This window comes from Sorex fumeus, unplaced genomic scaffold, assembly GCF_029834395.1.
Source record: "Sorex fumeus unplaced genomic scaffold, SorFum_2.1 ptg000047l, whole genome shotgun sequence".
In the NCBI taxonomy this organism is placed as follows: Eukaryota; Metazoa; Chordata; class Mammalia; order Eulipotyphla; family Soricidae; genus Sorex; species Sorex fumeus.
In genome coordinates, this window is record NW_026606104.1 from 48888556 (window position 1) to 48903452 (window position 14897).

The 14897-nt window shown below is 44.3% G+C and overlaps 1 protein-coding gene across 1 annotated transcript in view; it reads right to left on the reverse strand.

Moving 5' to 3' along the window:
• The window catches only part of CSMD2 (CUB and Sushi multiple domains 2), a 628049-nt gene that overhangs the window by 126875 nt on the left and 486277 nt on the right, over positions 1–14897 (reverse strand). The window contains exons 30-32 of the mRNA XM_056122939.1: positions 8643–8837; positions 6962–7078; positions 3870–3983 (exon numbers count right to left, since the gene is read on the reverse strand). Coding sequence (XP_055978914.1) covers positions 3870–3983; positions 6962–7078; positions 8643–8837 — 426 coding nt within the window. The remainder of the gene's footprint in view (positions 1–3869; positions 3984–6961; positions 7079–8642; positions 8838–14897) is intronic.

The following is a 14897-nucleotide window of genomic DNA, read 5'->3' on the forward strand; positions in this document are numbered from 1 at the left end:
CGAAGACGTTTGAGTAGTGGGTCTTAAAGCTTACTTTTGTTCTTCTGACACACCTCAGGAGCAGGGAAACAAATTCACTTCCCTCAGCATCACAGGCTTATCATGAATATTTGTCCAAGGGAGGAATCAGAGATCATCAGAGTTCATTGATAGTGAAACCTTTAGCTGCTGTCATCCCTCTGCCTGTCCATCTGTCACCTGCCTACTCACCTACCTATCTCTCGCTGGTTTATTGGTCCTCTACTTCTCACCTTTGTATGTCTTCTTACAAATTCTAAATGTAGAGGTATCTTGCTCTCTGTAAATTTACCTCTCTCTCTCATTTTAGTTTGTCTTTCCCCTTCAATCAATATTTCTTTCATTTTTAAAAATGCATCCTATTCTGACTTACCCTCAGTTAAGTATGTATGTTTGGGGTGGTGGTATAGAAAAATCATTTGGTTGCTATCCACTGATATTTGATTGCTGACTTGAATAGTAAAAGTGAGTGAGCCAAAAACAGTAACAACAAGTCTCACAATTTGTTGAGAGACGTTACTGGTGCCCGCTCGAGCAAATCGATGAACAATGGGAGGACTGTGCTACAGTGCAGTGCTACAGACTCTAAAAGGTAGATCTTTGACTTTGTACATTTTACAGAAGAAGAAACTGAGGCACAGAAAGTCAAGTACGGTGCCCATTGGCACTTAGCTGGCAAAAAAAAAAAGATGATAATTGGGGCCATGTGATTGTAGGGCCTGAGTTTCTTTCTTCTCTTTGTAACCCCTTGACCCTATAGAGAACAAATTCAGATACTTGGGAAATTTTAAAAAATGCTCCTGGTTCCATAGAGGCCCTCATTAAAACCCCCCAAAGTATAAGTGGTATAGGCTACATTGCTCTAACTACAGGGAATGAGAAAGAACACAACACAAATATTCAAATGTAACCAGGACTGAATCCAAGTCCTTGGGAGGAGAGAAGAGTCATTCTTAAATAATTTTTGGACAAAGAGTAAACTGCGCAACTGTGGCTTATTTGGAAAGTGATGATGATGAAAACAGGATGTGTCAGAATTTACAGCATGAAGCCAAAGCTATGCTTAGAGGTGAATATATATTGCTGGACACACGCTTTTTATTACACAGAAAAGTACAAGGAACGCTCTTCATGCAAAAAGAAGAGAAAGGACTAAATAATGTAGAGGGGAAAAGGGAGAAACGTTATGAAATAATGGCAACTCCACAGAAGAACTTATAAGTAGAAGCAATAAAATACAAAACAAACAGCACGAAACCACTCATCTGGTGGAGAACCAGGGGGACCATGAATATGGCATCAAGTAATGCAAAGGCAGGGGTGAAACCACAAATAAAGAGGAGGTGAGAACCTTCCAAGTATTTAGATAAGGGATTCTTCCAAGTTTAAAGGAATGACATGGGTCTTTGTTAGTTTGTTTTTACTAAAATATAAATGTTGATGTTGATAAACTGAAGTAGATCAGAACCATGGAAGACAATGAAAGAAAAACTCCCCAAAAGAAAGAGATAAAATAATGGCCATGAATTTATTTGTAGAAGAAATTGCTTCTTGCTTATAGGGGCTGGAGAATCAACTGGCAGTGTTAGCTCCATTACGAAGGATCCAAAGCTTTTTATAAATTGATTATAATAAAATATCAGCCTTCTAACATAAAAAAACTAACTGGAAAAGACTCTGTATTAACTACAAAATTCACCATAGAGTACTTAGGATAAAGCCTTATTAACAAAAAATAAAGCTACTTAAATAAAAATTATAGATTAACAAATAGACAGACATTCTATGTTTCTGGATGGGAAGAAAAGTGACTATTATTAAAATGAGAGTTCTATTCCAAATTTATATATAAGCTTAATGGAATCACAATGAAAAGAAATTTTTTTTTTTCACACATCAGGGATTAAACCTAGGGCTTCACACATGCGAGGCAGGTACTCTATCATTGAGCTCCATCCCTTATCTCAAATGAAAAACCCTTATGCAATTTTTCTAACTCCCCCACCCTCCAAATACTTTAAAATTTGTTTGGAGGCAAAAGTAAGCAAACATGTCCAATAAAAATTAAAAGTAAGCCCCCAAGGTCAAGAGAGATGGTACAGCAGATAAGGTGCTTGCCTTCCACATAACCAATGTGGGTTCAATCCCCAGCACCACATATGCACAGCACCCAAAAATCTGCCAGGAGTGATCCTTGAATACAGAGCCAGGGATAAGCCATGAGCATGAATGGTGTAGCCCTCAAACAAAAAGCCAAACCGAATCAAAACAAAAAGCTCCAAATGAGGTAGCAAAACAGCTGAGTGCATGCAATACATGTGTGAAGCCCAGATTTCATTCTCCACAATGCATGGCTTCCTGAGCGGAGAGCTAGAAGAGAGCTAGCACCCCGGCATTGCCAACGTGGTTCCCCAAACAAACAAACAAAAAATGGAAAACAAAGAATGACTACAGGAACTTTTAATATGGCTCAAATTATAGAATGAAACATCCTTATATTATCAAAGTAATTAAACCTTTTGGATTCTCATAGAAGAATAAATAGACATTGAGACGAAATGGATAAAGTTACTTGAACTTTATAAAAATGTAATATATGTAAATCTGGCATTTTGAAAATTCTGTTAGGACAACTGATTAACAGAATTTGAAAGAATATGGTTAGGTTTCCTATATCAAATAATAAATCAAAATAAATTCCAAAGGTATTAAAGCAAAAACAATGAAACTGAAATGTAGTAAAAAATTCACAAAGGAATATTTATTTCATCAGCATAGAGGTAAACGATAAAATGAAACCTTGATAGATTTGATATCATGGGAAATTTAAATTTTCTGGCACTAAAATACACCCTGAAGAAAATCATATTGCAAATGATAAAATGTTGGGGAAGGTTCTTTATTGCATATAATCCTATATGCTACCTATAAAGAGGTTCCTGTGGTATAATATGCACATAAAGCATAATAATATGGCGCTTTTCAAAATAAATAAGAAGATAAATGATTATAAAAGTTATAAAAGAGGCATTGATTCACAAGTAAATTAAAAAAAACGCATCAACTAATGAACACAGTAAGAGAAGGTTGACCTAATTAGTAATAAAAAGGCAAATCTAAAAATTGAGGTGCCATTTTGATTATTAACCTGATGATGGCTTTTCTTTTAATTACTTAGCTCTTATGAGGATGAAACATACTATCAATTGTGATCACCCAAATTAAGTAGAGGCAAAACTTTTCTGGAGAAATAGTTGGAAGTTCAGCTAAAAAACCTGAAATACCTCACATATTTTTAACTTGGTAATTCCCCTTGTAATAGTGATATGTATAAGACACGTGCATAATACACTGGATTACTATTCTTAAAGTGAAAAACTAGAAACAATCTAAATGTTCAGTAATAGGAAATTCACTCCATAAATTTTAAAGAACTATATGACTGGCTATTGTGCAGCATTATAAAACTCTTATTATAGAAGAAAATAATGGCAAACACACAATGAATATTTTTATAAAAATATGTATACCGCCTTGTTCAATAAAACATGCAAAATGTTAAGTCTGAGTAGAGAGACTGGAAAGAAACACACTCCATCTTTTTCCTGGTTCTATCTGAGTCGTTTTAATTTTAATTTTCCATACAATTATTTTGTCTTGCCTTTAAGTTTCTACAATGGAAATGCCAACTATGTCAGGGGAGAAAAGCGCCAGGAGACAGACTAGAAACCGAGGGAGTTACACCACCTGGGGGCGCTGCAGGCACAGTGTCGGGAAAAGGGCCGCTTCTGGATCCCGCTTCTGTGATGACCCCCGCCCCATCCTCGAGCCCTAGGCTGGACCCAGGGTACCTGTGTGGGATCCTGAGAGGGAGCTGAGGAGCCGGGAGTGCTGGCTGTGGCCGTCGTGAACCTCCACCACGTCGTTGAGCGCTGTGTGGAAGAAGGCGAATTGCCCAAACACCACTGTGGGGGAGAGACGCAGTTAAAGAGTCTGGTGCCAAGTCCTGGAGGCCAGGACTGGGGCTCTGGGGCCGGGAGGTAGAGGGAGCACCAGGTTAGCCCTGTCAAGTGCTTGCCTGGCCTCGTGTCTAGCTGACCAGCACCTGGACTGGAAAGCAGGCATGCTCAGGGAGGTGGGGGTTAGGAAGGGCGGATGGTGTTTTCCCACATGGGCCAAGGGACACGGAGGAGGGCACTCAAAGGTCAGCCTGATGAAGCTGGCACTGAGCTAAGCTTGGTCCTTCCCCAGGTAGCAGCTTCAGTGGCAAAGTAAGTCCGTGAAAGGGACATTCCCCATAGGATCTCAGCACAGAATCCTTCTTCACCTTGTGCTCAAAGATCCAGCCCACCAGGGCAGCTGCTACATGCCGGATCTCCCCTAACTAACAGGAAGCGGGGTGATATCAGCCTGCTCTTGGGGAGAGAGCTACTGTCTGTGAACAACATGTTCTGGGTGAACATCTCATTTCCTCCTCTGGCAGAGCACCAAAGAACAAGGCAAATGGCATTTATTTAAGCACCTGCTCTGTGCTGGTATATATACTTACTTCATATATCACGAGGCTATGTGCATTGTCTTCTTCACCTGTGACTCTTACAGGCATTTTTGTTATTGTATAGACAAAGAGAGTAGAGTTCAACAGTCCAGAGAGATTCCCTAGGCCGCTCAGCTTGCTCAAGGAAGGAAGTGGACAGACTGGTAGGTGTTGGCTTGCTAGTACCCTGTTAGTGATTTGATGCTGTCTATGCCAGTACAGTCACAGGGCACTTCCTGGGCAGTTCCCTTTGCCAGTCACAGCTGGAGGGAGTCCTGGCATAGCTGGGGGCAGGGGAGCAGGCACAGCTCCAATGCAGTGATACTCCAGATCATTCTGCTGCCCACACTGGTCTCCCTGCTGACCAAAGCAGGGCAGACCATTTTCTACTTTGCTATACACTCTGGGCATGTAGGCAGTCAGGCACGTGTGCTTGCACACAGGCACACAAGACTTATACTGTGATCTGGACAAAGAAAGACTCAGGGCTTGGAGCTAGTTGGCTGGCGTGGAAACCTGTGTCTATGCAGTTGACTACAGTGGTGAACAGAGTGAGAGGTTCTTAGCACTCAACTCAGAGGCAGAGGAGCAGGGGGATCACGAGGAGGAAGTGACACCCTAGTAGGTGCAGGTGATAGGAAGGGCTGCGTGTTTTCTTCCGCAGAGGAACTGGCCAGGCAGGGTTCTTGCTTGCATTCTCAGTGGAAGAAACCGTCAAAAGGAAAAGAAAACTATTCAGACAAATGGAGGGGAAAAAGATATCATTTTAGAGAACTAGGAATAACCAGGGATCATGATAGGGTGAGGTTGGACGCTCTGGGGAGAGCACCAAAATAAGAGCTAAAGAAGAGGATAATGATTATTGTATGGGTGAATCTCAAACATGAAAGCTTTCTAACTCTAGTTCACGGTGATACTATATATATATATATATATACATATATACATATACATATATATATAAAGTAATGTGGAGTTCATGCCCAATTCAATCAGCTTAATCAATGTCTGAACAAATAGCAGTACTCCTACATTATTTTAAAAAATTTAAAAAAAGAAGTGGAGGTAGAAGAAAAAAAAGAAGAGGATAATACAGATGGGACCTATAGAGTTGGGACCTGAGGATGGCAAAGCTGGGACCTGAGGATGTGAGATCTGGGACCTGAGGATGTTAGATCTGGGACCTGAGGATGTTAGAGCTGGGGCCTGAGGATGGCAGAGCTGGGGCCTGAGGATGTGAGATCTGGGACCTGAGCATGTTAGAGCTGGGACCTGAGGATGTGAGATCTGGGACTTGGAGATGTGAGATCTGGGACCTGAGGATGTTAGAGCTGGGACCGGAGGATGGCAGAGCTGGACCTAAACTGGTATATAGAAATATTTCATATTTGGAGGGGAAATTTAGACCCTAAGCCCTAGGCTGAGCATGGCTAGCCATGAGCAGATACTTGGATAGATCACCATCCTTCCCAAAACTCCATGCAGGCTGCAGATTGCAGCTCAATGAAACTGACTGGGCTGAGGCCTGGCTGCTCACACAGGCGGCTGAGAGATTCGAGCACAGGCAGCATGCCCAGCTGTCAAGGGCTGAGCTGTGGGTGGCACATTGGATCGAGCAATGCTTCTGGACTTTGGGATCTGTGGGTCAAAGCTCCTGCCAGGAAGGCAAGCGGCAAGCTGGGAGTGCTGGGAGTGTGTGCACTCACGGTGCGGTGGGTGAAGACCAGACTGGCCAAGGGCAGGGGCTGAGCTTCCCTCTCCTGTCCCAAGCCGCTGTGTGGTCACTGTTAGGTGCTGAATGCTTGGTGGATGGCAAGTCCTTGTCCTGCATGCCTCTTGGGAATAAGCAGCCTGCCCCCTGCTTCAGCAGAGAGAACTGCTACCTCGTTGCACGGGAATGACTGGACTGATAACTAACTCTGATATCGAAGGTCTCTATGGATCTGGGGGTCCCTCTGCCTTGTCGGTACTGACTGGCCCCTCACTGGTTTCGGGCTCTGTCTGCCGTCTGCCGGGAACTGCTGTACCAGGCTTGGATGGGACATCTGGGTGAGGGGTCCTGGGTCCTGTGGTTACACTTCCAAGCTTCTTCCTGACCTAGGACAGCCTGACTGGTGTTCCCACTTGGCCTGTGCCTCTCTGCACCCCAGCTCGCCCCTGTCCTGGCCAGTTCCTCCTGAGCCCTAGTTCCAGCAGGTCCACATAACGTCTACTGTTGTGTATCTGGTAGCCATTTGTCCACCACCTGGCTGCAGTGCCCAGAGGTCCTATGTGGGACAATCTACACCTTCTGCCCATTTTTGTCCAGGAGTGAGCGTCCTGGGGAGTGGGATTGGGGTTGATGGGGAAGGCCCGAGGAACTGGCGGGAGTCACATCTCATCCACACACATACAAAGGTCTCATACCATAGTCCTTGGGGACGGTGACGAAGTAAAGGCAAGTTTGTCCGCTGGTGTAGTTCTGCGGGTAGCTGGGGGACAAGACCACTCCGTCTGAGCCCACGTACTGTCCCCCACAGGGGGCTGAAAGAGAATCAGGTAGGAGGCGCTGACCTGGATGCCTCTCATCAGCTGGCCTCCCCCACATGACTTGGCTAAGCCTGAGCTTTTCGTCCCTGAGGTTGCCAGGACATCCTGTTCTGAGGGCACAGACTCCCATGGGTGGAGGGGAGGTCCTACCTGCAGTCTTCACCCACCCCAGTCTATCCTGGATGTTCCTAGGCACATTCCAGCTAGCCTTGAGTGCAGCATTTTCTTCTAGAGGCACCAGCATGGGGAAATTTGTGCACCTTCTTCTGCTGACATGATCTGCCACCTCCCCTCCATCCGCCCCCTATTCCCCACTCCCTCAAGCTGTTCTCTGTGCCTGGACAGTCAGCAACCAGCCCAGAGGAACCAGTGAAGCTCTACGCATGGGGCAGACTTCTCACAGGGGTGGATTTCATAGATAGCAGCCCTCCTCCTCCTGCATGCTGGTGAACTCTGATCTCTCTCCTTTCCTGCCTGGTAGCCCTGGTGGGTGATCCTGTTCCATCAGCATCAGACTTTTCACTTGCTTTGATAACCAGTCACCACCATGCTGAGACCACTCTCCGCACACATGAAGGTACTGGCAGAGGAACAAAGGCATGCGGGTCCCAGGACTGAGATCTCCAAGCCTACTTGGATCGGGGCTGAGCATACTCCACACAGATCCTCCAAATTCCAGTAGGCGGGGGTCACACCCACCAACTAGCCCCCTGGCGCTGTGTAATCCCATCAACGGCCAAGACTCAGAGACTATAAAACCCAGCTCCCGGAAGCGCGCGGCTGCATTTGTGGCCACGCAACATCTTATTATCTCATTCTTACTTTGGACAAAATGGCAGGCTACCAAATGTAACCTCCCACACAGCAGAGTCTGTCAAACTCCCTGTGGTGTACCTAATATGTATGCCAAATACCAGTAACAATGATGGGTCTCATTCTCCTAACTCTGAAGGAGCCTTGAATATGGCACTTTTTAAAAAATCTCAGGGCTAGGATGAAGGAGACATTACTGGGGCCTGCTTGAGGCAACGACGAATAACAGGATGGTTGTGATCGTGATTGTGATAACACAGCTGACCTTTTAGGGATTTCCTCTAGCCCAGGAGCCCGTCTGGATCTTATTTATCTATTTATTTATTGCTTCTTGGGCCATACACGGCAGTGTTCAGGGCTTTCTCCTTTCTCTGTGCTCAGGGATTACTCCTGGTGGTGTTTGGAGGACCATATGGGATGCCAGAAAGGAACCAGGGTCTGCTGTGCTTACAATGGGGCAAGCATCTTCCCCATTGGACTATCTCTGTGGGCCTATCTGGATCATCTTCCAATACCCTCCTCCCTGGAGTGACTGCTGGTGTGTCTGGGCCATGTTGAGGGTAGGGGGGTCTATCTTGACCCACTGACAAGGATTAGCATCCCCAGAAACTCCCAAACACATTCACATGAATACAAGAAGCCCCCTTGTGGACACTGCCCAGCTGCTTCTCCCCCAAGCAGGCAGCTCCTGTGCCTGGGCCCTGCCCTCTTGCCCGCCGCGCCCCTCCCTGTCCCACTTCCCTACCTGTGCACACCGGCCGGGGGTTGTTCCACCCGGGTTTTCCATCGGGTCCCAGGATGCAGCTGAGGGTGGGGGACCCCTCCACCTCATAGCCCCCATGGCAGTAGTAGGTGATGGAGGAGCCCAGCTTCAGGTCAGACCCCACTCGAGTGCCATTCTTGATGGAACCAGGATCAAAACACGACTCCCGTGGGTTTTCTGGAGAAACAGAAAATGAGCACATCTGTCCAAATGCATGGCCTGAGTGGCTCAGCTCCCAGGACACCCCAATGCTGACCCCAAAGTGTGCATGAGGGCATGACTAGTCCCTAACCCCTCAGGTCTGGAACTATTTCCCAAACAGATTGGAAATCCACAACTGGGAGGCAGCTTAGAGTGGGATCTTCCTCCTCTGCCTGCGTCTTTGCCTCACCCTCTGCAGAGAACCTGCCTTGGAGACCTTCTCTCACTCCTTAACTTGTCACACCTCAGTGGTAGAGGGGGCCCTGTAGCTTAGGCCCTCCCCTTTGCTCAATGTGGACCCCCCCAACATGTGGCTGGCCCAACATGGTGGACTCCTTGTCTTTTTCTCCATGTAGGGGCAGGGCTGGAATCTGGGGATGGTTTTCTCTGTTTGTGGGCTCTAGTAGGGTTTGAGGCACTTCTGAGTACACCAGTGCCAAAGGGTGCTGATACATTAGGAAGGATACTTTAGGAAGGAGAAAATCACATGGAAACCTTCAGAAGAAGTCAAGGTGTCTGGGATGGTCCACAGCCCTTTTCCCTGGGATTTGCGGTGGTTGACAGTTTATCAGACAGTGGTATTTTCCCACCTGGTTATTGTGTTTATTGGTGTTCTCTATCAGGCTTGCTAGGAATGTGTCCACCAGGCTTCCATGCTGTCCTCTGCATTAGATATGGGTGAATCTAATGCTGCCTGAGCAATCGGGGGTAGCAGTGAAGGACCCGAATCTTCAGCTCTAAGCTCTTGGGAGCCGATGTTCACTTCTGCCCACTGCTGCCTTTGCCAGTGCCCCTTGTTCTAAGGTCATTGCTGGCTAAGAGGCTGCAGTCATGGTGGGCAGCATCAGGATCCTCCTCTGGTCATATCTCATATCCATGAAATGCACCTGAGTATTAGGTTCCATCTGATACTAGTCCTGGAGGCTGCACTTCAGGGGGATGAGGGGCAGTGGTGGGTTTCATGGATTGGTGCCAACCAGTTGAAGGGCTTGGGACTCACAAGTGCAGACTTGGGAGGGAGGAGCCAGAGCAGATGAGAATGCAGAGAGGAATGGTGAAGAGGGATTTTGCTCAGTGCTGTGCCTTCCCCTTAGAAGGAAGAGGCAGCTGCTGCTTGGTGGGGTACTTGGCTGCCAATCAGCCTGCTGACTCACAGCCCATGGCTCTGAGGGGCCAGTGTCCTGTCACGGCTGACCAGGCATGCACTGGAATCCTCAGCACAGAGCTGCTCTTTCTTTTCCCAGTGTTATTATATTTAAAAAAATGTGTACACTTGACATGTAACATTCTAAAGATTGAAGGCATATCTGTTATTTTCCTACTTTTGATATTTTGATACATCTATTGTGATATGATTGCCATAGTAGTAGTCATTATGATAGTAGTTATAGTAGTGATAAATTATCACCTCACAAAATTGTCTTACAGTATTACTGTGTATGTTCATTATATGGTTCATGAGATCATTACTGCATATTTTTAAAAAATATTTTTTATTTTATAAGGTGGTTCAGAATATTTGATTACAGTTAATATTCAAACACCAATTCCACCACCATTATACCTTTCCACCACCAAATTTGGGATGTTTCCATCCCAGGCCTCAATCTCCGTCCCAAATCACAACAAAAATAATATATTTTGTATTGTCTGTTATGGAAAACCATCTTATGATGTGTCATGTGGTCCAGGAATACATTTACTCTTACATGAGGTTTGGCCCGAGCATGTGTGGAATGGACTTGAGCTTGGCAGTGGTTGGGTTCTGGAGGTTTTTGGCTGCTGGGGCTGGGTCCCTTGGGGTAGGAAGGGCCCTCACCCACCCTCTCATTACTGTATCTTACACATCAATTTAGTCCCTGAATCTGTTAGTCCCCTGGTAACCACTATCTTATTCTGTTTTATACTACTCTGAAGTTTTATGATTCCACACGTACATAGTATCACATGGTTCATAACTTTCTCAGTTTGATTTATCACGGAATAATATCCTCATGAGAAATAGGGACAATGTAAATAAAATCATGATAGGATTCCCTTTCCCCTCAGTACAATGGCTACCATCCAACAGACAAGAAACAAGGTATTGGTAAAGATGTGTAGAAAAGAGAATCCTGATATACTGCAGGTGGAGATGTGAATTTGTCCAAACCCCATGGTAAATAAGATGAAAGTGCTTCAGAAATTAATAGATCTTCCATAAGGAAGATTCCCTTCCTGGGTATATATTCAAAGGAAATGAAAACTCTCTTTCAGAGAGGTATTTCAAGAAATACACTTCAAAGAGATAAATTCATGTTTGCTGCAGCGTTATTCATATCAGCCAAGGTATAGAAACTAAAGTGTCCATGAAGAGAACAATAGAAGAAATGGAATATTCCTCAGTCATGGGAGGAGAGGAGGCCTGCTCCTTGATGACAGCTTGGATGGACCCTGTTCTTTGTCCATAGCTAAGAGTGCAGCACCCCTGGATTTAGTACTGAGCATTATTATCAATCCATTGCATGCAGCACTGTCATGGGTCCAGCAGGACTCAGAGAATGGTCATTCACGTAACAGGGGATACGAGGGTACACCAGGACTCCTGTGCCCTGTGATATGTCATTTTGAGCTCTGCATTGAATTGTCCTCTCCCCATGCCCAGTGGTTGTGGACCAAATACAAACGGTCGTTGGATGATCATATGTGAACCACAGAAATACAGAGAACTGTCACTATGCCTTGTATTTTATCTTTTTATAAATTCTAACTGGGTAAAATCTTATTTGAAGTTCAGAGATATTAAGTAACTTGGAACCAAGTTCGCATAGCTCCTAAGAGGCAGAAATAGCTGTGGCACTCAATATCCATTTCCTCCATTTACCCTTAAATAATGTGACCCAGATTTTATCCAAAATGTCAAGGCACCAGCTAAAATGTAGTTTCCAGCCTGCTAGGCTGCTTGATATGGCCAAAGAAATATAAACACATTCAGATCAGATAATAACTCCCTCCTACCTCACTCAGAATGAAAACCAATATACCTACATACCTACAAGGCTCTGCACATTTTTGCCTGCAGTCCTTCCCTCCACGACTTCAACTGTTTGTCATTTGCTAACATTGTTCCAACCACGCTGGTCTCTGTGCAACTTACAGCTTTCCACAAGTACGGCTTCCTCTCCCTCCTCTTTCAGGGTTTGCTCATTGTCTTCTTTTCAGTGATGGTCCCTGACAAGCTATTTAAAGTGGTTCTATTCCTCTCCAACACACTGTCTGCCTTTCGACTCTCTCTCTGTCCTGACACCAATACTCTTAGACACTATATACTTCCCTTATTTTTCTCTGTGTCATTCCATTAGAATGTAGGTTCCATGAGAATAGTTTTTCAGCTACTTCTAGTTATTTATGTGCAATGGGAAACGCCATATTGCAGTAAGTCCAAGCAGGTGTGTAGTTAACGCTTAGCAAATAGTTCTTAAAAGGATAAATGAGAAACTTCTGGAAAGTTCATTTAAGGAAAGTTGACTTAGCTGAGAAAATTCTTGTTAGCCCTTCCCTCTTTCCTTTCTTCCTCCTTTCGTAGTCTGAATTTAGACATGATGGCTGGAACTCCAGTCATCTTCTTGGACCCTAAGATAACCATGAGGAAGGGAGCTAGGTACTAGAATAGGAGAACAGAAAGACCAAAGGAGCCTAGGGAAGTCACTTCATCAGCCCTGCAGAAAAATCTCTGTTTTTATTTTGTAGGGCAGAGAGTAAATTTAAACCTCATATAAGAAACTTTGAATAATTGCTGTGCTGGCAATGAACCCTTGCTGGGTATGACTGCCCGATATCTTTACACTGGACTAGAAAGGTCTTTCTGTTCAATATCTTTCTCTCTCCTTTTCTCTTTAGTGTTTGGACCAGATCTGGCGGTGCTCAGGTCTTACTTCTGGCTACGCACTTGAGGATCAATGCTGGCAGTTTTCAGGAGATCATTATGTGGCAATGGGGATTGAAACCAACTTGGCTGCATGTAATTCAGTCTCCTACCTTCTGTACTCTCTCTCTGTCTGTCTGTCCCACTACAATTCCACCCTATCTTGAGTATGTTTCTTGTTGCTCTTCTCCAGCAGAAAGAATTCTCTTTTTCTTGATTTAAGCATCATTCTGGTAGTGTGGTAAGAGTATTTCTTTCCAGTGGGTTGTGGATATTTTAATGACAGAGACCATCACCTGTTCTTTTCAAAATCCTGGCATTATAGCATGGAACTTGGCAATGAGGCTGGTTCTATATGGCACCTAATGGAGGTCTAATAAATGCATGCTGAATTGACTGGCTGAGCACTTTGGGCTTGGAAAATCAACAACCACAGCAATGATTGCAACTACATACCCTGTTCTATAGTTACTCATATGTCAGAGCAAGGAGAGCTCATTATTTCAAGCATTATCACATTAATAATAATGACAAGGATAATGATAATGATGATAGCCTCTTACATAGGAACATCACTTTATAATTTTCAAAGCACTTTCCAATCTGTTATCTCATTTATGTCTCACAATAGCCTCTGTGGCAGGCAGGGCCAGGTATACTCATGTTCAGGTTATAGATGAGGAATATGGTGATCAGAGAGGCTAAATGAGTTTTCCAAGCCACTCAACTAATTGAGAGTAGAATTAAAACTAAAATCAGGACTTGTCGGTCAAGGCACAGCTCATCTGTGAATGATAAAGTTAAATGGCTGAAACAGCACAATGAGCATCAGAAACAAAACCCAAGTCATCCAAAGAGGGACAATTAAAAGGAAACACCACAGCTAATTGTTTCCAAACAGGGCCAGAGCAATAGCTTAAAACGACCCCAACAGCTAACCAATAAATAATCAGTTATAAAAGGTTAGTTTGGAGCAATCTAATGAACCAGGAGTAGCCTTTAATAATAGAACACATCTTTGAATATAGATATGGGAGAGATTCCCAAGATCTTTATTGTTGGTCAAAAAAGAAAAAAAAAAGGAAAATGAAAGAGAAACAACTCATACTACAGACACTACATATGTGTGATCTCATTCATATAGGACAGAGATCAGTAGGCAAACAACAGTTCACAGACCAGCTACCCATTTAGTAAACAGTTTTATTGGCATGAAACCATGCCACAGCCACTTGTTTAAATATGGTCTGTGGCTATTTTAGCATCACCGGAGCAGTGCTGAGGCCATCTGGCCTTCTGAGTTGAAAAATGTTTATCCTGTTCTTGATAGAAAAAGTTTGTGTGATAGGACTGACTAGATATTACAGCAGGTAAGGTATCTGCTGACTAGGTTTTATCGCCATCTAACATAATCCTCTGTGCACTTCCAGAAGTGATCCCTGAGCACAAAACCAGGAGTAAGCCTTGAGCAGCACTGAATGTAGTCCATTCCACTCCTGCTACCTCAAAAATAATCCAACAAAAAAACCTCACATAGAAAAAGTTTGTATCTCCCTGGCATAGAATTTACGTTTATATCTACATAAACTATCTGGAATGGAATGACAGATTATTTAATAATGTTACTTCAGGAGAAAGCAGTAACAGGGAATGTTGAATTTTTGAAGCACATCTTATATGCTTCTCTTTTTGTTGGAATGTCCCCAAACAAACATGCATTTAAAATAGTTTAAGGTAGGGGCTGGAGAAATAGCACAGCAGGTATGGTGTTTGCTTTGCAAGCGGCCAACTTGGGTTCAATCCCTGGTATCCTATAGGGTCACCTGAGCACTGCCAGGAGTAATTCTTGATTGCAGAGTCAGGAGTAAGCTTTGGCACTACCAGGTGTGACCCCCAAACCAAAACCAAACAAAAAATAGGCAGAGGACAGAGAGATAGTACAATAGGTAGGGGGCTTGCCTTGCACATGGCTGACTAAGGTTTGATCTGTGGGACCCAATATGGTACACTGAGTCCCACCAGAAGTGATTCCTGAACATAAAGCCAGGAGTAAGTCCCCCCCCCCCCCCACCCGAGCACTGCTGGGTGTAGCCCCCAAACAAAACAAAACAAAACAAACAAAAACAGAAATA